The 24,865-nt window shown below is 47.4% G+C and overlaps 1 protein-coding gene across 1 annotated transcript in view; it reads left to right on the top strand.

Moving 5' to 3' along the window:
• The window catches only part of Grik4 (glutamate ionotropic receptor kainate type subunit 4), a 425,565-nt gene that overhangs the window by 245,370 nt on the left and 155,330 nt on the right, over window positions 1-24,865 (top strand). The window contains exon 4 of the mRNA XM_085844546.1: window positions 12,125-12,289. Coding sequence (XP_085700672.1) covers window positions 12,125-12,289 — 165 coding nt within the window. The remainder of the gene's footprint in view (window positions 1-12,124; window positions 12,290-24,865) is intronic.

The following is a 24,865-nucleotide window of genomic DNA, read 5'->3' as shown; positions in this document are numbered from 1 at the left end:
TCCCCCCAGTCTTCATCCAACACGGAACTCAATGATAACCCTGTCCCCAGGGATTCCTACTGACCCCACCTCATAATCACCATTTGGATCTGCCTCGCCTTTGTAAGCCTAAAGCTTGTCCTTGGTCTCCTGAACTCAGGGGAGGCTAACACATGCTTTCAGCTCTCCTTGCCTTGACCCTCACATCTGACCTCATTTCCCTCTGCTGGATTTTTAAAATAGCACCCAGACTGATCTTTTCAGATCAAATTTCCACTCTCTCTCCAGTATACCTATAAGAACAATCACTCTGAAATGCAAACCTTGCCATGTCATGACCTGTTTAAAGTCCTTGGGCTGTTCCCCAGCATCTTAGGGCACCATTCCAGCCTCTAGTGAGGCTTTATAAAGTCCCCCATGCTGTGACAGTCTTCATGTGACCTCTTTCCAGGTCTCTCTGACCAGGCACCCCAGGCTTCCTTAGGCTTAGGGTGGGAGTTCCATACCTGACACACTTCTTCTCTGCCTCTTTGAAAGGCTCACCCACTACTTTCATAGCTATCTCCTCTGTGAAGCCTGGTAGTCACAGATACTTAGGTAGTCAGTAGCCACTTAACATGTATGCATGCCTTAGGTAGATATCTCTCTTTGGAGTTTCCCCATCTGAGAGTTGTTTTTCCTTCATCTTCCTAAGAATGCCTTACTTCCATATACAGTAAAGATCACATGCTTCCTCTCCAGACCCCGGGATCTCTTTGAGAACTAAAGACCTAGTCTCTCTGGCTTGAGATTTTTCTGGTACATGAAGACCTGTGGCATAGTTGCGGCATAAATGACTTTGCCTTTCCACTTTCCTTGTTGGCTTGTGGCCATTTGCTTACGTAGCTTTGTCTTCCTCTGGACACATATGGATCAGAAGCATCCCATCCGCTATATATCCATCACCTTGACTAAGAGAGTTGGTTGATAGATTTTGATGAACTAATTAAATATAGGAACGAGTGAATGAATGCACTAACTTCCTGTATAGTAAATGGTACTTCCTGTATTGTTTGCAAAGTTCATGATGAAGGACAGAATTAATGATTCATATCACAAATGCTTTGGGAGGAGCTGAAAAGTAGGGGATCCGTTCAGCTGGAGCTCATCATGGCTCCCTGTGAAAAGGGTGGGAAGCAAGAATAAGGCGCTGTTCAGTAAAGATGTGGATGTGGACATGGAAAATCCAAGAGCTTTCCAAATGGAAGAGACAACCCAGGCAAAACCAAAATAAACAACAAAAAACCAAAACGAAACCACAGTGCAAAGTCCCATAACCCGTTCCATGTTCAGCAGGGATGGTCTAGAAACAGCTATGTGACCACAGAATTTAGTAGACCATGATCATGGAAAGGCATATTAGATCCAGAGGTTCTTAAGGATAGGGGATCTATCTAAACTGGTGTGAGGGTGACTGAGGCGGGTCAGGGGAGGAGGACAAGAGAGCTGACAGCAGGGAGAGAGAGCCATAGGAAGTGACTGACCTCAGTGACTGAGCAGATGGAGTCGGCAAAGGGTGTGGGAGAGTGCAAGCCAGCTCTGCCAGGAATGTCTGTGTGAGCAACTGCACTCTTAATTAAGTCTGAGAGGCATGAATGAGCCCCTGATTGTATGTGAAGGCAATGGGTGCCACTGGGACACAGAATTTTCAATATGCTCTAAGGGAGTGTTTCCTAGTGATAGCTCAAGCAAGAGCCGGATGTGTGGTTGAGAACTTGAGTCTGTACGTAACAACCCAGGGGCTGATAGTTGAGATCTGGTGTGAGAATTAAGATGTTATTTCTTTCTGCATGTATGCATGTTTGTGTGTGCATGGACATGTGTGCCTGTGGAGGCCAGACAACTCTGGATGCTGTTTATCAGGCCCTATCTATCTTGTTTTTGAGACAGTCTCTATGTGTTTGGGGACTAAGCAAGTAAGGTACACTAGCTAAGCAAGGAGCCCCAGGGATCTGCCTGTCTCTGTCACTGGGGTTACAAGCATGGACCACCATGTGCTGCTTCTTTACACGGTTCTGGGGATCTAACTCAGGCCCTTGTGCTTGTAAGACAAGTGTGTTCCTAACTGAGCTGCCTCCCCAGTCCTGTAGGTTCCTTAGGGGAAAGTATACAAGTGTCCAAGTGTCCAAGTGCCGGAAAGCTGAAGATTAGACCCTGGCAATACTCACAACTAGGATCAGGGCAGGAGAGGGTGGTTGAATGGGAATCACCGGGTATCTTTGCCAACACTTAGTATGGTCAAGCCTTTTAATTTCAGCCATTCAAACAGGCTTGTAGTAGCATCTCATTATGGTTTTAACTTGCATTTCACTGGTTACTGTTAGTACTGAGTATATATATATATATATATATATATATATATATATATTAACCTACCTGTATTACTTCTCTGTGAAATGTCTGTTTAAATTTGGTTTGACTTAAAATTTGCATAATTTACTTATTACTGAGTCTTGAAAGTCTTTGTGTTTTTTTGATGTGAGGCCTCTGTCTAGGATCAGCTCTGCACACGATTTTCTCCCAGGTTGCTCCTTGTCTAAGTCATCCCGTCCATGGTGTCTTTGGAAGAACAGACAAGCGCAGCTTTGATGTAGTCTAACTTCCTGAGTTTTTTCTTCACGGGTTGTTGCCTAAGTCTTATTCTAACTTGGGGTCATGCAGATTTTCTTCGAAGTTTCACAGCCTCGGGGTTTACATTTGCGTCTGCAGCCCAGTTTGTGTTCATTTTGACACACGGCAGTTGGATGTTCTTGTCTGCCTTTACGGTGGGAGGAGCTGGTTATTTTGACTCAGTGCGTGTGGCACTGTTTTTCGCTGTACCAATATCAAAATCACATTTTTTTTCTTGAGACACGAATAGAACAGAGTGATGATCTTAACAGAAGTTTCCTTAGTAAAACCCCAAAGTCAAAGTTAACTTGGCTCAGATGTTTATAAAGGGTATACCCTTGCCAGATGGGGTGCCAAGACCCAGGTTAGAAGGAACGGATGAGGGAAGTTAAGGGCTGAAGCCTTGGTTAAAATGCACTACAAGAGGCAAGGGCCTGTTGGGAGTTTACGATAGTAGAGGGAAGGCTGGAGTGACAGCAGGGACCTTCCTTACATCTTGATTCACAGGCAGGGTGAGCCACTACGTTCAGGGTAAGGCTTCTTGGAGGAGGAGATGTCCCAGGAGTTATCCTGAGTGAGCAGAATCAGCAAGCAAAGATGAGAAAGCAGAGAAAGTGGGGACCAAAGGGATGCAGGTACATGGCAGCATAGGTGTGCTTGCATGTTCATGTCTGTGGGCAAGTATGCATGTGTGCTTACATGCCTCTCTCTCTCTCTCTCTCTTTCTCTCATGTGTGTGTGTGTGTGTGTGTGGTGTATGCATGCACACATAACATTTCATCAACATTTTACTATTTGTGGTGGGTTGAGAGGAATACGTAGGGCAGCAGAGTCTAAGGGGGTGGCAGGTCTCATCAGCTATACCATGATTACATACACCAGGGAAGTCTCCTTTCACAAAGGTACACTCCAAGCCTGTTTTTATTTTTGTTTTTATCTTTATTTTGAGCCTGGGTCTTGTTAAGTTGTCTAGGCTGGCTTTAAACTCATTCTGTGGCCCAATCAGGCCTCAAACTTCTAATCCTCCTGCCTCAGCATCCTGGCTAGCTGGTATTACAGGAATATACCCATAAGACAGCTAAGCGACTATCTTCAAGGTAGCTGGGATGACAGAACAACAGACAGCATTGTTAGAAGATGTGTGTGTGTGTGTGTGTGTGTGTGTGTGTGTGTGTGTGTAATGGTGACAAGTGTGCATGCCACAGTATCTGTGTGGAAGTCAGAGGACAGCATTTTTGGCATTGGTTCTCTTCTAGGAGGTTTGGATGAGAATGACCTCATACAGTAATCTGTTTAAATACTTGATTGTTAGTTGGTGGAACTGTTTGGGAAGGATTGGGAGGTGTGGCCTTGATAGAGGAGTCAATGGGAGTGGCTTTGAGGTTTCAAAAGAGCAGTGCCCTTCCCAGTGTTTCCTTCACCTTCTGCCTGTGAATCAAGATGTAAGGAAGGTCCCTGCTGTCACTCCAGCCTTCCCTCTACTATCGTAAACTCTAACACTCTGGAATCATAAGCCCAATTAAACCCTTGTATGTATAAGTTGCCTTGGCTATGGTCTCTTATCACAGGAGTAGAAACTCAACTAAGACATATGGATTTGCTGATCAATCCCAGGTTCTCAGGCTTGTGTGACAAGAGCTTTGCCAGCTTTGCCCATTGAGCAATCTTGCCATCCTCCTAGTTTGGATCTTGATACATTTGAGATGCTTTTTAATTAATTAATTAATTTAGGTTTTTGAGACAGGGTTTCTCTGTGTAGCCCTGGCTGTCCTGGAACTCCCTCTGTAGACCAGACTGGCCTCGAACTCAGAGATCTGCCTGCCTTTGCCTCCCAAGCGCTGGGATTAAAGGCGTGCGCCACCACTGCCCGACTTGAGATGCTTTTTAGACCTTTCCCTGAGATGCCAACAGATTGTTGCATGCATGTGTTTCCTCCCCAGGGAGGTGGCTGGAAATGAGATCCATCGATTAGGAAGCTCCTGTAAATAAGACAGAAAGGGGGCTTTGCAGAGACTCTGGGAGGTCCATCCGCATTAAAAGATGGCAGGAGCAGAGGGTACCTGCAGGAATGGCCAGAAAACTAGTAGAGTTCTTAGAGAACAGCTTCCTGGGAGAAAATGAGGTTGAGGGGCTTGGTGAGACAAGGGGAGCAGGGCTTGACTACAAAGAACCTTAGCCCAGGAACAGCCAAGGCAGGGGTACTCCCATAAGTGGGCCCAGACCCCAGGTGCCACTATGAGCCGTGCAATCTTGGGTAAATTGCCTAACTTGCCCTTTTCACTTATCTCACGCTAAAACAGAATAATAAATTGCACGTTGCATGGGGGATTAAATGAGATCATATATTTGATGTTCTCAGAGTAGCACCTGGGTGATCATAAACAATAGTGCTGGCTATGATGTAATTAGACAAGGGCTCAGAAGTGCCCCCTGATTTTGCTGTGATGCTTGTTGGTACTGGCATAGTGTGCAGTTTGAGTGAAGTGGGGGGGGCAGAGGTGGCTTGCAGTGAGCAGATTGGGGTACTTTGAGCTGATTTCAGAAAACTGAGGATCATTCAATAAGCCTGGCTTGAACTGTGGGTGAGGAGGAGAAGGATCAGTCAGTATTGTACAAGTATCTTAGGAGGCTGTGCTCACCTCCCTGCGGGCATTAAAAGTCCTTCACTCTACTGAGTGTTGTCTGTGAATTTATTTATTTATTTATTTATTTATTTATTTATTTATTTATTTATTTATTGGCTTTACACTTACAGGATCAGGATCCTGTTGGGTTTGGCTCTAGGGGCATTAAAAGTCCTTCACTCTACTGAGTGTTGTCTGTGAATTTATTTATTTATTTATTTATTTATTTATTTATTTATTTATTGGCTTTACACTTACAGGATCAGGATCCTGTTGGGTTTGGCTCTAGGGCCAGTGTGGCACATGGCCCATCTGGTCACAGGAAGTTCTGTCTGCTTGGGCTTTGCTGCTGCCTGAGCACCAAGAGACAAGCTCATCTGGAAGACACTAAAGGCAGGATCAAAGAGAGTGAAATGAGGCAGGTAGAGCTGTTGGGGAGGAAGGCAGGGAGCGGGGATGGAGACTGTCTTGGAAGAGGGGATGCAGGTGAGGATAAAGGTATGACAACTTGTGTGGAGGGAAGAGATGAGTGGGAACAAGGAAATGGAGGGCAATAAGAGGACAGAGCAGATGATGGACAAGGGGCAGGACCATCACCCTATCTGGGAACCTGGAGCTGCAGGCTAGCAGCTGGGAAGCAAAGGTAACCGATTCCCCAGGGCTCAACCCATCTCTTCTTCTTGTTAGCACGGGGCCATAAAGGTTTGGTCCAAACAGCTATCAGCAGTGTTATAGATATGGCCTATAAAGGCTCACCAGTAAAACTTCTTTATTTCCTCCTTAAAGGGCTGAGAGCCACCGAGGTGCTGAGAATCTTCTGTGGCAGGCTTCTGGTGGAACTTAGAGATTAAGGTAGCCAGCATCCATGCTTGAGGAGTCACTCCCAAGCTTTCAGTAATGCATGCAGGGAAGGCAAGCCCTGCCCCAATTCCCACAGGAGCTGAGAACAGAACGCTGCCATCCCTGGAAAGATGAAGCCCAGTAGAGGTAGCAATGGGTCCCTTGCTGTGCCTATGCATGCATAGGAGCTGCCTTCGATCCTGGTGCCATCCAATGTAGCCACCCCACCAACCTTTGCTACAGTTGCTGCAGAGGATGAAGAGCGAGGGGATCGTGCACTATTGTGCTCTCAATAGCCACATGGTCCTAAGCACTACCTGCTCAGATTCATCTATTCATCTGAGATGTGTCAGGCCTAGCCAGCCTACTCCCTCAAATGGTTGACTAGGAGAAAGAAGAGAGGCCACAGATAGGCAGCCAGAGAGATTCACTGAGCTCAAAGGAAGGGAGTACAATTGAGATGAGCGCTCTGGGAAAGCAAGCAGGCAGGAAGGAAGAATTATCTGGGCATTTAAGGCATGATCAGCTAAAGACACACAGAAGTACAGATGGGGAGCCAAGTGTCTGCCAATGGGCCAGGGAGCTGTGTGGGTTCTCAGGCAATCTATGGAAGAGAGCATCGGTACCTAGAAGTCGGAGAGGACCTTCAGAAAAAGATGAGTCTGTAGGGAGAAGAGTCCGTGGTGAGAAAGAATAGCACAGCGAGATGGCTCCAATGACTCCAGCGGTGAGGGTGCCGCTTAGCATGGCCGAAGGCAACGCCCAATGCTTTGGGAGGATCCTAAAGCGTCTCAGAACTATACGTCCACCTCTGCACAGGCCTGCTCACACTTCCTAGCACTGAGCTAACCAGTGCTATAGTAGGCTGAGCCAGGCCCACCAACCCAAAGGGCGTCACCCTGTCCAAAGCAGAGACACAAAGGGATGAGAGGGTGCTGGGGAGTTTGACATCAGGATGTGCACTGTCAGAGGGCTGCCTTTCCATTGTCAGGGGCCTCAGACTGCAGATGGGGAGAGAGCTCAGCCGAGAGCATAATGCCCGGAGTTTGAGTGAGAGGCTCTCTGTAAATGCAAAGGTTTTCTTGACATAAAGAAGGTGTGCTAAATCCTGCTGGGCCAGCGAAGCACCGGCACTACTGGGCCTTCAGGGCTTGATAAAAGGACAGACAGAAGTCCAGACATGTGTCTCCTAATCCCGGCCCTGCCCTTACTGCTGTCCAGACCCTCTCAGCCTCACCGTGGCTACTAGTTGACTCCTTCCCAGAACAGTCCCCAGGGCCACAGGATGTGCTGGCTCATACTGTTCCTCTTTTGGCAGCAGCTGGGAATGCTATACAATCTGGCCTAGCCTGGTAGCTGGGCCTGAGGGACCCAGTATGGTCCAGGAGCATCCGCTGCACATTAAGTCTTGAGCACACTGCTCTCTTCCATCCATCTGGCTCCTCTCCTGGGACTACTGAAGAACCAGTGTGCTGCTTGGTAACTGCCTGCTGGGGATACGTTCCTTCAGCATCTCAGAAGAGCCTGAGTCTCCACCTTGTGTTTGGCATTCATAGCCCTAGAATTTAGTTCCTATTTTCAAGCTAATTATCCTGGTTCCGATATGTCTGATGCCAACAAAACACCCAGTCAAGCCTCTTCCCTGTTAGCAATTCATCGCCATCAAAATCCAAAGCCTTAGTGAAATGTGGGGCTTGGGATGGCTTGGGAGCGTGCATGGGGAATAGGTTTGTCAAATATCCCCAAGGGTTCATGGGGAGGGAAGAAGGGACTCAACATCAGCTTGCCACATTCTCCTCCTTCCATTGTTCCTCTGACTCAACACGTTAGATGGGTCTCTGGGTATTGGGTGTACAGTGTGTGACACAGTTGGCTGGGGGCCTGCACATCCCAGGTTTTATGAACACATTGTCTTAATCAGCATAGGATGCAATACAGTAAGACTGCAATCTGAGCGGCTTAAAAATAGAACTTTTATGTCTCAGTGTTTGCTGGGATGTCTGAGGTCACGGGCTGGTCGAGTCCATTGCTAATGAGGCCTGTCTTCCTGGCTATACTAGAGGGTCGGGTCAACTCACTGGGTCTTCCTAGAGTAGAGAGCAAGTGACTGCGCTTCCTGCTCTTTCTTCTGAGAGGGACACTAATTCTATGAGTTCAGGGCTCCACCCTTGTGACCTCATGTAACCCCAATTAACCCCTGAAAGCTCTCCTTCCAAATATTATCATATTGGGAGTTAGGCCTTTAAAAATGCACTGGAAAAGAGAGCAACAAAGAAAAGGTGATGAAACAGGGCAGCACACAGCTTAGACACATCTTTTTCAAACAGAAGAGAAGGTATGGATGCAGCTGTATCTGGAGCAGAGCCTTGGATGCGTGCTGCCTCTTGTAACACTGCTGTAATATTGCCATTTATGTAGTGATGGAGTGGCAGCAAAGCCTGTGAGACTCCGGGCAGACTCTCCTAAGTTCTTGTGTTCACAAAGGGTATGGACTTGGTGTTAGCTTTCCATCACTGTGAAAATATTCCTGAGGCCAATCAACTTAAAGGAAGAAAGGTGTGCTCGGGCTGCAGTGTCAGCCATTCAGTTCTTGGTTGCTTGGCTCTCTTGCTTTAGGGACCATGATGAGGCTCTCTATCATGGTAGAATTATGTGGCGGAGAAAGCCAAGAAAGTGGTCAAGAAGGAAGGAGGAATTGAGGGAGGGATGAAGGGAGGGAAGGAGGAAAAGGGGCAGCTAGGATTATTGTCACCCTTCAGTGACCCAAGTTCTTCCCACTATAGTCTGCCTCTTGAGGTTCCCGATAGATCTCAGTAGACCCAGTCTCTGGGGCACACTTGAGATCTAAACCTTATAATGTTTGGGGGGAGGTTATTTCAGTGATTAATTTATTACAAGTAATTTATAAAATATCTAGTAGATGTTAATAGTTAATAGGATGTCTGCTCCTAGATGGAAAATCTCATGAGGGTGTGGTGTGTGCTAGGAGCTGGGAAGTAGAGAGATCACCTGGGGCGATCAGAGCACCAGAATCTATCCTGCCTGTCGCTGTTAGTGTCTCAGGGTTGGTTTGCCCTGGTGATGCTTCCTTGAAAGCTCCCATAAGATGAAGGATCTCTGCCTGCCACAACTTCTTTTTTCTGCCCAAGTCCTGAGAGGACAGTTCAAGCCAACCTGAGACCACTTCCTCCTCCATTGCTTGCCAGCTCTGAAAGCCTGGGCAAGTCACCAGACTTGTGAGAACCATTCCCTCTTGTCCCACGCAAAGAAGAGACACTGGCTGAGGATGAGACTGTAACATGGCCACTAAGCACACTAGTGTTGCTGAGTACACAGCACAGCTCTGTCTCGGATCCAGGATCTCCTGCGTACGACTCTGCTGGACTGCCAGTTCCTGTTGTTCTGGATCGCTTCCCATTGCTCTGGGGCCAGTCTAGCTGTTGTTATATAATTTTCACTGTAAAGTTTGTTTGTTAGTATCAAATCTTATGTGACATTGTGACGGTCACCACTGGCACGGGGCGACACATCACTTGTCTGCTTTTAGAAGGAAAGTCCCTTAAGGGACATCATTTGGGAATCATTCCTTTCTATTACAGCTTCCTCATGGTCTCACGTTGTGACCCTAGCGTGACACAGTGTGACTCTTTCCATTTCTGATTCTGATGGCACTGTCTCATTCCGAGTCTTGTCCCCTGAACCAGTCTCATGTATATGAGACTATAACATGAACACTGACTCAGGTCAGAACATCCCCAAGTTTTCCCATTCCTAAGCAATGTGGACATGGGAGGGCTTTTAAGTCTTCCCACTTATAACTCTTTGGCCGCCCCTACAGGTGGCCAGCCACTTCATGTGTGCTTTTCTAGTTAATGTGTCTACCTCATTGTCTGGGCCTTGGGACTCACCTTCTCTGCATGCTCGAGCCTACACTGTGAATGTGAAATTGAGTTTACATTGTTCACTGGGAGTGTGCATATAAATAAATCCTCAAGTTGGGGAAAAATGCGTTGTCACGTTCCCTGCCGTGTCCTGGTATTTTCTTGGTGGATTGTACTTAGGACAGAAAGCGTGGAGCCTGGGCCTTTTAGGTACAGGGGTGACTTCAGAGTCACAGTGATGGAAAGCCAATTAGCACCAAGTCTGTATCTCTTGTGAATATGAGAACTTAGGAACACCCCTGCCCCGCCCCACCCCATTCACCTGGTCATTGCTACTCAGGTCCATGAGGCAGGGGAATCTGCTGTGGTATACCCTGTGTTTCCTTTACCTCTGAAAGATATGTGTCTTAGACAGGATTTCTATTCCTGCACAAACATCATGACCAAGAAGCAAGTTGGGGAGGAAAGGGTTTATTCAGCTTACAATTCCACATTGTTGTTCATCACTAAAGGAAGTTGGGACTGGAACTCAAGCAGGTTAGAAAGCAGGAGCTGATGCAGAGGCCATGGAGGGATGTTCTTTACTGGCTTGCTTCCCCTGGGTTGCTCAGCTTGTTGTCTTATAGAACCCAAGACTCCCAGCCCAGGGATGGTCCCACTCACGAGGAGCCTTTCCCCTTGATCACTAATTGAGAAAATGCCTCACAGCTGGATCTCACGGAGGCATTTCCTCAACTGAAGCCTCTTTCTCTGTGATAACTCCAGCTGTGTCAAGTTGACACAAAACTAGCCGGTACAATATGTTGGATTGTCTTTTTTATAATTACTTTACTGAGGTTAAAATTCATCTCCTGCGTAACTCACCCACCCAAAGCATACAGTTGAGTGGTTTTTACTATGCTCACAGTTGTCTCTTAACTCCAGGCAACTGTTCCTCCGTTCTGTGTCTTTATGGATTCACTTTGTCTAGATAGTTTTGGATTGATAGGCCCACCCATCCGATGATATGTTGTTCTTTGTGTCTGGGTTCTTTTGCTTGGAATAATGTTGTTCAGGGCCATCCACATTGCCACGTGTGGAAATATTTTCTTCCTCTTCTTAAACAGTCATAGTTCCACTGCAATAGGAAAACATCGTCTTCCTCGCCCCTCGGTTGATGGACCTTTGGACCATTTCCACTGTTAGTCTTTGTGAATAACTGCTGCAAGTGTTTACATAAAAGTCAGTTTTCAGATCCCCCAGGAAATAAGAATTTCTGTGGCTAGCATTATTGAGTACCTACTAGATGCCAGACCTAGTAGTGCCTACAAGATGCAAGTGCCTACTAGATGCATTGAGTATGTCCCATCTCATGTACTTCTCACAGTAGGCCCACGAGGAGCTTTCCTCCTCATTTTTCAAGTAAAGAAACAGACCCAATAGCTAATATGGGTGGAGCGGCGGCTACACCCGATTCTCCGCGATTCCCTTCACATTGCATCCTGAGGCTGGGCCACTACTAGGACTGTACCTCTCCAAGTCACCCACACTGGCTAAGTCCAGATGATGGGTCCCTGACAGCCATTACCTGAACTGAATCCCTCCACTAACCGCTGAGCTGGCCTTTACTACTCCAATGCTCAGTGAAGAAAAGATATTCAGAGAAGTTTCATAGCTCACCCGGGACACATGGCTCATGGGCACCAGAGACTAGAGTGTGAGCATTCCACGGTACTCTGTCACTGCTTCCCTGGTCCCACAGCTGTCCCTCACAAACGCACAGCCTTATCTTTCCTCGGGGACCTTCTTGTAGACTTAGAGTTCCATTTCCAAAAGGATAGTGAGCAAGTTCCTTTCTGTGCCTGTGTCTCTTAAGGGTATTTTGGCACCTGGGCCCAGGAACCTCAGACAGGTAGGACCCCTGGTGGCCGGCTATGGTACTGTATTGTTCCCCTGATGCTTATGCCATAGAATTCATTGCTGTCTGTGATTAGAGGCTGAAGCATGCAGTGAACTCACTCTGGAGAGTTCTGTGGGTGTCGAGGTAGAGAGGGATTTGGGAAGCTGACTGGAAAAGGAAAGTGGCAGTGTGGGTCGGGTGAAGAAGAGGGATGGATGGGCAATGGTGGTGGGTGGCATATCAACTCTCTCCATATGGTTACCTGCCCACAGCTGCTATCTTGGATGACCCCATGGAGTGCAGCAGAGGGGAACGGCTCTCCATCACCCTGGCCAAGAACCGCATCAACCGCGCACCAGAGAGGCTGGGCAAGGCCAAGGTCGAAGTGGACATCTTTGAGCTTCTCAGAGACAGCGAGTACGAAACTGCAGAAACCAGTACGTAGAATGGGTAGGCTGGCAGAGGAAGAGTTGGTGGTGGGTGTGTGCTAAGTGCCAGGCCTCCGATACAATGTCTTCAGGGGAGGGAGAGAGTTACACACCAGGAAGGGCTATGGGAATCTCAGCCCAGATGAAATTCCTAGGTTTTGTTGTGACTATGAATTTGATAGAATATTAATTCACCAAGTAATACATCCATCCATCGATTTATCCATCTATTCATTCATTCATTCACATCCTGGACATTTTCTATACAAATACTTGGACAAAGGTTTGTGGATGATCTGGAAAGAATGGCAGCCAGCGTAAAGGCAGCTTACCCATTGGCACCTTCTTCCTTCCCTCCATCCCGCCCTCCTTCCCTCCTCCCCCTCTAACTTCCTTCTCCTTTCCCTTTTCCCTTCCCTTCAAGTCTTTAGTAGTTCACCACTGAGATAGGCTTTCACTTTGTAGCCCAGGCTGTCCAGAGCTAAGTAAGTAGCCTAGGCTAGCTTTGAATCACAGCAACTCTCCTGCCTAAGGAGTCACCTGGTTCTGCCTTATCCTCTTGTGCTGAAGGAGGCAATGCAGGAAGATGCTGTGTCTTGGAATGGAGTATGGCCATTTTTCCTAATTGAGGTATTCAGCCTATCTATATCTCAGTTTACTCATCAATAAAATGGGAGTTCTAGGTTCTACTTTACAAATCTTGCGTATTTGTTATGAGGTTCACACGAGTTAAAAGAAGGGAGAATTCCCTGTGGATTGTAGGGTTTTACAGACACAGTAGGGCCCTCAACTTACTCATAGCACACAGGGTGGGTTCCATGTGCTGGGTGCCTCTTTCACATCTAACAATACTATGAGAATTACATGCTGCTTCCTCTATTTTAGGAAAAACAGTGATGCTCAAAGTTGTGGGATAATCGGCCTGAGCCCAGAGCTAGTCTGCACAATCTGCTGCATCTCCCTTCGGTCCTCTGCCTGGTGCTGGTATTGCCTTGTGACTTAGCCTCAGCTAGTGAGCCTCTGCCTTGCAGCTAAGCCAGAAGTGAACAACAGCTCTGGTACAGAAGGGAAGCAGAGAGCTATCAGTCAATTCTCTGCTTCTCTGTCCAAGTGCCAGAGACAGCAGCTTAAAGGGAGAAAAGGCTTGCTTGGCTGCACAGTCTTTGAGGTCCATGACTGAGCACCATGGAGAGGCTTGTGTTAGAGTAAAGTTCCCCACTGCGTGGTACCCAGGAAGCAAGAGGAGATGGGAAGAGAGGGAATGAGGAGGCTCCCAATACCCCTGTAAGGATACGCCCCAGTGACCTCACTCCCTTCCACTTGGCCCCATCTCCCATTACCATGTGATGACCATGCACGCCTTCACCACAGGAGCCTTTGAAGGATACTTTCACCCCAAATGTAACAAGGGATGCTCAACCAGACAGGTGACCTGATGACATCATTTCTCCAAGACTCTGGGGGAGTCCCCTTCTCTTCATTTTGCAACCTCAAACTAAGTGAATGAAAGAAAAGAGCAACTTGTGTAACTATTGGTGTTAGACACTGGGACTTTCCCGTGAGGATGCAACAATGTTCTGTTGCTCTAGCCTGGGCGAGAAAGGGAGCAGGTTCTCACTGTTTGAAATACAGCAGATGATGCGGAGGCAGGTAGTGGTGCCCAGACCCACCAGCATCTCTCTCTCTCTCTCTCCCCCTTCCCCAGTGTTTCTTTCTCTGCCTCTCTTGTGTTCTCCTTTCTTCTCTATAACCCTCCTGTCCTGCGGAGTCCAGGCTCTTCCCTCAGCAGGTTAGTTCTCCTCTCCCATCCATCCTACACTATCTCATAATGGCTGCCCGGGATGATTCCCTATGATTCTTCATCCTGGAGCTTTTATTGAGTGCTTCCTCTGTGATTCAGCATGTTAGGCATTGGGAACAGTGTTGGAAACAAGAGAGATAGGACCTCTGGACTCATGGCACTTACAGTCCCCTCAGAGTATATGTAGTGTCAGCCTCCCCTAGTACTGCTTTTTATGATACATTTTTATTAAACTTTTCAGAATTTTGTGCATGCATACAAAGTACTTAGATCGCATCTATCCCCATAGTCTTCTTCCTAATTTTGTTTTCATTACACCCCACCCTTCCCAACTCCATGCAATTTGTTTATAAATAATGCACTGAGTCCAGTTGGTGCTATTTTTGTAGGCAAGGGTGTGGGGCTATTATCTGGAGCATGGCCAGCCTATCAGGGACCATGCCTCTAAAGAAAACCGACTCTCCTTGCCCTAGCACCATTAACTCCAAACCTTCTCTGCCAGGAGAGAGTCATGTGAGCTCCTCCACTCTCCATGCTGGCTTGACCATATGCAAGTCTAGCTCAGGCCCCCACAGCTATTGTGAATTCATGAGTGCAGCTGTCCTGCCACATCCAAAAGACACAGCTTTGCTCTGGTTCTCCCTGACTCTCGACTCTCATATAGCCTTCTGCTCATTCTTTCCTGATGTCCCCTGAGCCTCGAGGGGGTGAGGAATATAACATCGTTCTCCCGCTTAGTACCTGTTCCTCTGGAAACCCAAAGAGAAAGATCTCATTGGGACTGCTCATCTCGCTTTGTGGCCAGTCTCACAGGATGCTGGTGTTTGCCAGTCTGCAGACAGATGTTGACTGTCCTTAGGGAACAGTGCCCTTTCCTGGTTCAATAGCTGTGAGTAACACACACTTCTCCAGAACAGGGTGTGGTGCGTCCAGTATGAAAACATTCATTTATTCATTCAATTAGTAAATAAATATTCAGCAAGCGCCTATTGCACCTGATTCTAGCCAACAAGAATTTATCAGGGAAGATGTCACGATTAATTTCTAGGACAACAAAAGGAAGACATATTGCTCAAGATCTTCCGATTAAAATCAGAATACCAATAACTTCTCATGAGTCTCCTGGTCTGATCTGTGGAGTTTCTTCACCTAGGTATCAGACAAGGGTCTGGATTTCTTCATAGCTCTTTGAAAACCAACTCCCCTCTCCTTCCCTTCAGTTCTTCAGAGCCTCCCCAGCGGGACTCAATGCATATGTGCCCATTGTGGATGGCGTCAGTGGCGGGAAGAAATGTCCTCTCCCTGTGACCTATGCAGCCTGCCTTGGTAAGGTCAAGGCATCTAAAATATGAAGCCAGATGAATCAGGGACTAAAGGAAATTGATATCTTTATTCTTCTTTGCAGGGCTTTGGACATCTTTTTAATGTCCTTTTAGGCACCGAGTATTTTATTAGCAAGTGGCCTTCGGTTCAGCTTTTATATCAGTGTGTTTGAGGCAAGCTTCAGATGGCTTCTGGAGTTTTCTACCCCCAAGTGTCTTTCATCTGGAGTCAGAGTGTACCGCCACCATAGGTTTTAAACACCACCTGGATAGTTCTTTGAAAGGCCACGCCTAGTTTTGCTATGTTCAGGGACGGGAACAGGTGGATGGTGGGCTCATGCAGTGAGCTAAGGCAGTCTCTTCAGCGTCCATGGCAAACTGGAAAAAGATAAGTAGATTCAGAACAGAATCCTTGGGTGGAGGAGGCCACTCTGATCCCTACTTCGGAAGAGGCCTAAGTGGTATGACAGGATTGTGGGCTTGGGAACTGGATTGAGCAAAGCACTACCTGTGTGGCATGGAAAGGCTATTTAGCCATTTTTATGCTTCGGGTTTGCTGACGTGTCACGTGATAGTTACAGTCGTGTTATCTCACCAGAGTGGTCTGTGCAATAGTGTAAGTGACACATGCAACATGTAGGGTGACATGGGTGTTCAGAAAACTATAGTTTTGGTTGTTGGATTATCTTTGCTCCTGTCTCAGCTGTGCATGCTTCCTACACCCCCACCCTCCCCATCACCTCTTCTATCCTGTTTCAAAGCTCAGCCATCCCCGAGGGCCGGCTCCACTCTCTCCCAGGCTCTTCTCAGGTGACTTGCTTAATGTCAACATCCTTCATAATTGGACATTCCCATTCTCTTTCCAGTTTCTTGCATTTGATGCGCCTGACAGCTTTGAGTCTTTGAAAGTTGTGGTGGGTCATCCCGTGCCAGAAGCTGGTCCGTACCACAGTCTGAGATTTCCCTGGGCTAGTGGTCCAGGTCTGATTTTCATTGCTAATTGAAGACATTTGCATGGATCCAGGGCCTTGGATGACTCCCCCGACCCCTCACCTATCACCCTGCGGCCAGGGACCATGCTTCAAGGAGATGAAAGAGACTGCAAGTGATGTATTTGGTTGGGCAAAGTCAAGGCTGTGATTGAAGTTGGGACTTTAGCAATTCAACAGGGCTATTTGGTCTTACTGAAGTAATGGGTGCTTTTCAAAAAGCTCTGTACATTGCACACTTAATGAATCACACTCAGGGTGGGCCAGCCAGTCCAGGGAAGTGGAGGTTATTTTAAGAATCCAAGATGAGGGAGTGTAACGAAGATGAAGATGCTAGCATCATCTGTTTGCCTAGCCCAAGTCTTAGAGATGCAAAGTATCACACAGGGCATTAATTAACAGCCAACTTGGAAGCTGGGAAGATACGAGGAGAAAAGAAAATCAACCCCCATTCTGTCTGGTTCACATAGGCAGGTTTTCATACAGCAGGTTTAAAGGGGGGTCACTTACAAAGCTTCCCCCAACACTCACGGGACTCCCCCCACCTCTGCCCTTTACCACTGTTGCCTCAGGCTTCCAGATATTTGATTTGCTAACTCCCCCTGCACAGCTCACAGATCTGAAGTGAAAGGAATAGACAAGACCCATTAGGCCACCTCTTCCCTGCCCCTGAGCCCTCTCAGCCCTTCCGGCTTCCCTTGGCATCTTATCGCCATCTCTCCATACAGGCTTCCATTTGCAAGGAGCCCCTAAAAGGATCCGATTTTGATGCCCTCTGCTCCATAGATCGCTCTGTCTCCTGTGGCGAATGTATCAGATTTAACTGAGCACCTCCCCTTTGCCACTCAAATATCCACAGGCACTGGCACTAGGTAGCCAGAACCAATCTGAAGCTTAATTTACTATAGAGCTAGAAGTAGGGGCCTTCCTGTCAACCCCTCACCTCTGCTTGTTTCTGCGAGGCAAGCATACGGTCCACTGTCCACACTGTCTCCCTTTGATATCCAGAAGGCACACTAGGGAACCAAGACCAAGGCAGGCTCCAGCGTTCCTGGCTCAGGACGTGTGTCTGATATGTTCTGACTCCATCTGCAAGTCCACTCTTCCTGGGATTCCAAGATTCTTGAAGGCTTGGGGTCATGAACCTCCAGGGATTTAAGGTTCCCTTAAGATCAGTTCAAAGCCTCTGGAGTGACAGCTCAGTGGTAGAATGCAGGCTATCTCTGTAAATCCCAGTGCTTGGGAGGTAGAGGTGAATAGATCCCTAAGCTCAGTGGCCAGTCAGCCTGGACTACTACTTACTGAGTTCTAGCCCAGCAAGAGACATTGTCTCAAAACAGACCGAGATGGACTGAGCCTAAGAAACAAGCCCTAAGGTTGGCTTCAGGCCTCCATGAGCATGTGTGGGTAACACACACACACACACACACACACACACACACACACACACTGCCAGGGTAAAGAGAAGCTAGAAAGGCATGCAGATCATGAGGAGTCATTCAGCAAGCATCCTTTGCTCTCAAAGGTCACCCCTTACTTCTCGGGTGCACAGCGTGGACTCAGAATCACACAGAATGGCAGAGCTCAGGAGTAGTCTGCTCCTATCCTCTTAAGTAACTGAGGCTCCTGGTGTTTTCGATGACTACACATTCTTCAAAGTGACATAATTCTTAGATGTCTTCTAGAGGTGTTGTCAGAGAGTGGGTACAGACAGGGCATACATCAGAGCTAGGACACAGGCCAGGTACTCCATCAGGGGAAACTCTAGGCAAAGCCTTGGGATGTTCTATAGTGAAGAGACCTAGCACCCTAGTATATGGAGCATTAGTCCGAACAAAGGCTTGAGCCTGGACAGGGGGATACAATGGAGCAAAATGGCTGATGAACAAGTGTCTTTTACAGAGTCTACAGCGGGCACAGTTGATGGTCAGATATGAAGGTCAGTAGAGACTAACACACCTATTCAGGTCACCTGTATGCTCCAGAATTCTAACCTTGGTTCTACCACATCTTCAGCTCAGGCCTTATTTCTCTAAGTCCTTATGGGAGAAGAATCAGAATTCTCTGGAAACGGGTGGGCATGCCTAGCACTGTGCCTTCCTGAGATCAGTGGGGATGGGGTGGGAGTATTTAACACACTCGGAGTAGCGCATGACCTGGTGTGAGCTCTCAGCAACTTTTACCCATTTTTGCGAAGCCTAGACTCCTGTCTCCCTCTCAGTGGCGGTGTGCCTGCAAGCTTGATGCCTGGCACGTGGGAAGCCCCAGGGAATGGTGGTGTTCCTTCTGCAGTGGTTTGTGACTATGAGGGAAGGAGGTGGCAGTGGTGGTGGTTTCTGGAGCCAGGCCCTGCTCCAGAGCATGATAGTGCAGTGGCAGTTGCTGTCGGATTGTAGGGCATTCTGAGTCTCTCCATGTGTTGTTCTGCGTGTGGGAACAGAGAGGCACCTGTGCCTTGCTGCTCTCCTGCTTGATGCCATGCCCTGAGTCATCTCTAGTGTTTTCTGCCCCGTGGCTCTCCTAGCCCTGTGAGACTAGGATGTTTGGCACCTGACAGTAGCTGAGTGGCTCATCTAGAGCTACCTTGCCAGGAACAGGGACCTCCATTCAGTAGCCTCTGGATTAACCTCCCTGGACCATGTGCCGCACAGCCAGCCCTCTCCATCCTACACTGCTCTTCCTATGTGCCTGTGCCCAGCTCCCCAGATGGATGTCAGAGCCACAGAGATGCTCCTCTACGGCATGGTCTAACAATTGCTTTCCGGTTCCTCTGCTGCCGGGAAAACAGTTGTCCTGACCGTGTCATGTACATCTTTCTGTATCCTCACTCCCCTGCTCCCCTAGAAACAGAGTTAGGGGCATCTCGTTCCCTTCCTTGCTGCCCCTCCCAGCCACTCCTCAGTGTTCTCACCCTGGTGGCTTTGGCCTGTGGGATCCAGGCCCAGAGATGAGTTCTAGAGATAAGGGTTTTTATGGCTGTTTCCCATCCATCTCAGGGATTCCCAAGCTATGCTGCCATATGATAGGTGGACCACCTGATTTCCCTGGACTCATCTTGGACCACCTTGGTTCAATAGAGCAAGCATCTGGTGAGCACCTGCTTTCTGTCACGTCTGAACAAATGCCCCTGTGCCCTCAAGGGTTTAGAACCCAGTGAAGTCAATGGATAAATGGATGTGGGTCTGGAGAACTCAGAATGGCAGGCTCAGGATCCCAAGCTCCTGAGGCCTGATATGTTTAGAACTCAGAACTTTTGAGACTATAGAAAGTGCACGTGGTGCATATGCCAGACACTGAAGAATGTCCCCATGTGCAAGCAAATATATTTAATAGTCACACACTCTACAGGTTGAATGTCCCTTGAATGAAATGCTTGGGACAGGAAGTGTTTCCTGGTGGCGGTGGAGGTGAGGATTTGAACTGTTTGCATGGACATTGGTAGCTGAAAATTCCTAATAATCACTATATCTTAAATCCCAGGTCTCAGGTGTTTTGAGCATCATGCCAGTGCTCAAAAAGTTTCTGATAGGATTTTGGATTTTTGGATTAGGGCCGCTTAGCTGGCAAATAGCTACACACCTGTCTACTTAGATGAGATTTTACCACTTATTTTGAGGTAACACATCCAAATTTGGGATTATGACCTTCTGTACAAATTTATCTTTTGAGAAAAATCCCTGTGCTGAGAGCCATCACAGGCATGCTTGGGGCAGAAGCTGGCTAGGAATGTAGAGACGAAGGGAACTGCCCTGTTTGTACAGGTAGCTGGGTCAGATGCAGGACACAGAGATGCTTTCTTGCCTTGGGGCAGGAGCTGGGCTGGATGCTGGAGGATCAATATGAGTTTCCTGAGCAGAAGAGTCTAGATCATGGCAGGATGGGAGTCCCATCTTAGAGAAGTCTTCTAAAGTAGAGAAAATAGCGGACCATGGAAACCAATTATATAGAAAAGCAGCTAAAATATTTTAATAGTGATATATTAATATCTATGATTTTTAATGTATTCATAGGCAAGCTCCGAGTTGGGTCTAAGCACCAGAACAAGGTTGAACTAGTCATGAATATAAATGACGTTTGTGATGAGCTATGAAAACATCAGTAATTTCTGCTGGTGACAAAGGCACATGTACTGTAAATATACTGTGCTTTATTGCATGCATTGAAAGCAAAGAAAATGTTACATTTCGGCTAGGTTTATAAAGAGGAATGAACAACAACAGCAACAACATCATATACACACACACATTCTCTCTCTCTCTCTCACACTACACCTCTCTCTCTCTCACCACATACAAACACATACACACACACACTCACCACACACACACAAGCACACACACACTTTCTCTCAACACACACACACACAAGCATACACATTCACTACACACACACATACACACTTTCTCTCTTACCACACAGACACACACAAACACACACACTCTAACACACATTCTCTCTCACACCACACATACACACACTCTCTCTCACCACATACACACACACACTCTCACCACACACACACATACACACACATATACACAGAAGCACATACACACACACACACACACACACTCTCTCTTACCACACACACACACACACACACACACACACCCTCTCTCTCTCTCTCACCACACAGACACACAAGCACACACACACTCTCTCTCTCTCTCTTACCACACACACACACACACACACACACACACACACACACTCTCTCTCTCTTACCACACACACACACACACTCTCTCTCTTAACACACACACAAGCACACACACACTCTCTCTCTCTCAACACACACACACACCCCTTCCCATCCCTGACTGCTTGTCCCACAACACAGGCAGCCGGTCAGGTAGGGAACAGCTGATTTAGGCACAGCTAATCACTCAGAGGTAGCCTGGAGGAGGAAGACAAAGTCAGGCACAGTGCAGAAAGAGGCACGGGGGCTGAGAAGGCAGGGTGACAGGCAGATCAGACCTCTTAAATTTTACTTGTCATTGGAAAATTTTTTTTATCACATCCCTTACAACATATTATAAAAAGAATACATGCTCATTACAGAGAGCGAAGAAATAAAAAAAGAAACCCACAGAACATTCTCACTGCCAAGGCGGTGTCATGGAACCTTCCAGATAATTACCATTCTCTGTGGAAGGCTGTGGCTTAGGAGGTGGTCCTAGGGCCAGGGGTCAAGCCGTCCAATCTGCACTCTATTCCTTAATTTCTTTGTCTTGTTTTTGTGTCTGTAAAGTGAAGATGCCAGCCATTGTGCCTGTTTCATCAGGCTGCTTTAGAATTACATAAATCCATCCCTAAGATGTTCTCTGAGCAGGCCATAATTATCTCCTGGTAAGTGTTGACACTAGTCATGTCTTCCTTGGCTCATTCTTCAATACATAACTAGCCCCGGTATTGGCTTAGCTTGAACTTTATGTAGATGCACATATAATTTTACATCCTACTTAATTCTCTTAATATTTTTACATAAATAATCATAATGCAATTATTAACTGCTCAGATACATTTAAAATACCTAAATACCATTCTATTTGGCCATATGACCCACTCTTTATAGCTATTCCTTGATGGTTAGACATTTAGTTTATTTCCATTTTCCCATGAGAAGAGTCAAGAAAGCTGTAGTATAGCTTAGCCATGGTTCCCTGGTGTGTTATCTAAGGGCAGGAGAATGCTTGGACACATATGACAGACCAGAACAACAGGTCAGTGTTTTATGATTACGGCTTACCCTGCAGCATGGAGAAAGAATTGGAAACGGAGATCCCTGGGGACAGAACCCCTAGGAAGTGAGGTCAGATCAGCAGAGCCTAGTGAGAGGAAAGGTGTGGGAGAATCAAGAGTGACCATAGCATTGACCTCCAGGAGCCAAGGGAAGTGAAGCCTAGTGGTTAAGAACATGAGCCTTAGTGTCAGATGGACTTCTAAGGTTAAGACTGGCTCAGCCATATATTACCCATATGAGCTTGAATAAGTTACTTACACACTACGCCTTCATGTCCACAGCTGTAAAGTGGAAATAAAACGAATCATCCTCAGGGGAGGAAAAGGATTAGCAAGAGCTGACAGAGGAAGATAGAGGAGCACAGTGTGGGAAGATGGATGAATAAGAAAAAGTATAGTGATGTGTTTGTCTAGGAATGCCATAATGAAACCCATCGTTTTGTGGCTAACTTTAGACAGTAATACATTCGGAGGGCTGAGGTGATGGATCAGCAGGAAAAAGCCCTTACTGCTTTTGCAGAGGACTTAAGTTTGTTTTCTGGCATGTATGTTGGATGGCTCATGACCATCTGCAATTCCTACTCCAGGGACTCTGATGCCCTCTCAGACCCAGGCTGTTTGGCAACAGAGTCCATGCTCAGACTACGCTGAACTCTGCCATATTGAGTAGGAGATGCCAGAGGGCAGGTGCCTTGACTAAGACAAGCAGGTGCTTAGAACTTGATTTTGTACTCAAGACATAAGCCAAATGGTAGGGTCATCTGGGCAAATGCAGCAAGGATAAGTTTGTTCATGCAGAGGGAGGCATAGGTAAAACCTGGGTTAATCGAATAAGAAAGAAAGAGCCATTAGCCAAGAGAGATTGTCAGAGACCTAAATGAGAAACTGCCCTGGACAATGTCACGAAATCCCAGAGATATGACCCAGCTGGTCATATGCTAGGAAAGAGAGTCGGATGAGAACCAGTGACAGGCGGTGACATTCTTGACAAAAGCTGGACAAGGTGAGCTCAGAGAGAGAGACCTCTGTAAGCACAGAGGCTTGTAGTTGTGAAGGAGAGAGCTGGGATGGTATGGCAGGAGAGAATCAGACTGTACCGTGAATGGGGCCAGGGGCTTCAAGCCCAAAGCCAACTCCGACCTTGACCTACTATGCATCACTTAACATCAGGAGGGAGGATCCTCTTGAAGGTTGCTGGGGTGATACTGAAAGCATCCAGCAGGCAGGGGGAGATGCAAGTCAAGTATGAGAAGGCTTGCATCTTTCTGAGGCTCATCCGAGGTCAGGCCTGGCCACTAGGTTACATGCCTCTGGGGAAGGGTGTACTTAGTATTGTTGAGTCTTCTGCAGCTTTGAGATGTTGGAGCCCACAGGTGAAGAGAGGACCTAGAAGACCCAAAGTTCAGCTGGTACAGCACAACTCTGTGATTTGAACCATGGAGTCCTCCCCCTGGTATCTGCACCCCATGCAGTTCATCCCATGGCTTTTGTGGCTGATGGTTAGGATTCTCTCTCTCTGTTGGAAGGAGCCCCAGGCATCAGTCATGACTAGGTGGTGTCCTCCACAAACCAGCATGCACTCTTTCCTCACACGCAGTTTCTGGGCCTGGGAAATGAGTTCTGTCATGACTAAGAGAGAAATGTGTGTGGAGCTGGGGTTTCAGTTGTGGATGCAATGTCAGGTTGCGCAGCAGAGAGCCTCTTTATGCAGCCAAGGATGGCGTGTGGGCTCTGACATCACTGATGTGTGCAGAGAATGATCTCAGTCTCTTTCTCTTCCCTTGTTTCTTCCCGTCTGCCATTCCTCAGCCTCTAGCATTCTGAAACCTTGATTCCCCCTTCTTCTTCTGACTCAGGCTCCATCATTCCACATCCATTCACAAATCCAATCTGGGACCCTATCTAGAAAACATTGTGCCTAACATCAAAAGTCACCTGGCCAAATGGATTTGCAAGCTTGTGAAGAAGTGACTCCAGGGAAATGGTTCAATGGGCTAGGTGTTTGCTGCACAAGCACGAGGACCCGAGTTTGAATCCCCAGCTCCCACATAAAAGCTGGATATAGTGATACACATGAGCAACTTCAATGCTGGGGTAAAGATAACTGGACCCTCTGGGCTCACTACCCAGCTGCCCAGGCTAGTCCAATGGTAAGATCTAGGTTCAGTGAGAGACTTTGTCCTAGAAATTAAGGTGGGGAGCAACAGAGGATGACCTCTGGTGTCCACATTACACACACACACACACACACACACACACACACACACACACACACACGCATGCACACTAGTGAAAAGAAAGGAGAACTCTATATCACAACCAAATCGGACAAAGTGTTTAAGATGAGAGATGTTTAGTAGGGATGTGGGAACAAGGGTCTAAGGAAAGAGGGTGTCTGGGTAACCCGTGAAAGGTGAGTGTCTAGCATTCAGGAAAGGAGGGAGCCTTCCCCATTGAAGGAAAGTAAGGTCTCAGATAATTCTGGTCCCCAGGTAGTACACGGTGGGAAACAGCTCTTGACAAGGCAGCCAGAAAGGCCCTGCCAGGAGACACCCTTCCCCTTCTTCCCTTCCCCTTCCCCTTCCCCTTCCCCTTCCCCTTCCCCTTCCCCTTCCCCTTCCCCTTCCCCTTCCCCTTCCCCTTCCCCTTCCCCTTCCCCTTCCCCTTCCCCTTCCCCTTCCCCTTCCCCTTCCCCTTCCCCTTCCCCTTCTTTCCCTTCCCCTTCTTCCCC

This window comes from Mus caroli, unplaced genomic scaffold (genome assembly GCF_978045245.1).
Source record: "Mus caroli unplaced genomic scaffold, Mus_caroli_1 scaffold_11, whole genome shotgun sequence".
Classification (NCBI taxonomy): Eukaryota; Metazoa; Chordata; class Mammalia; order Rodentia; family Muridae; genus Mus; species Mus caroli.
This window is presented reverse-complemented; position numbering and strand designations above follow the sequence as displayed.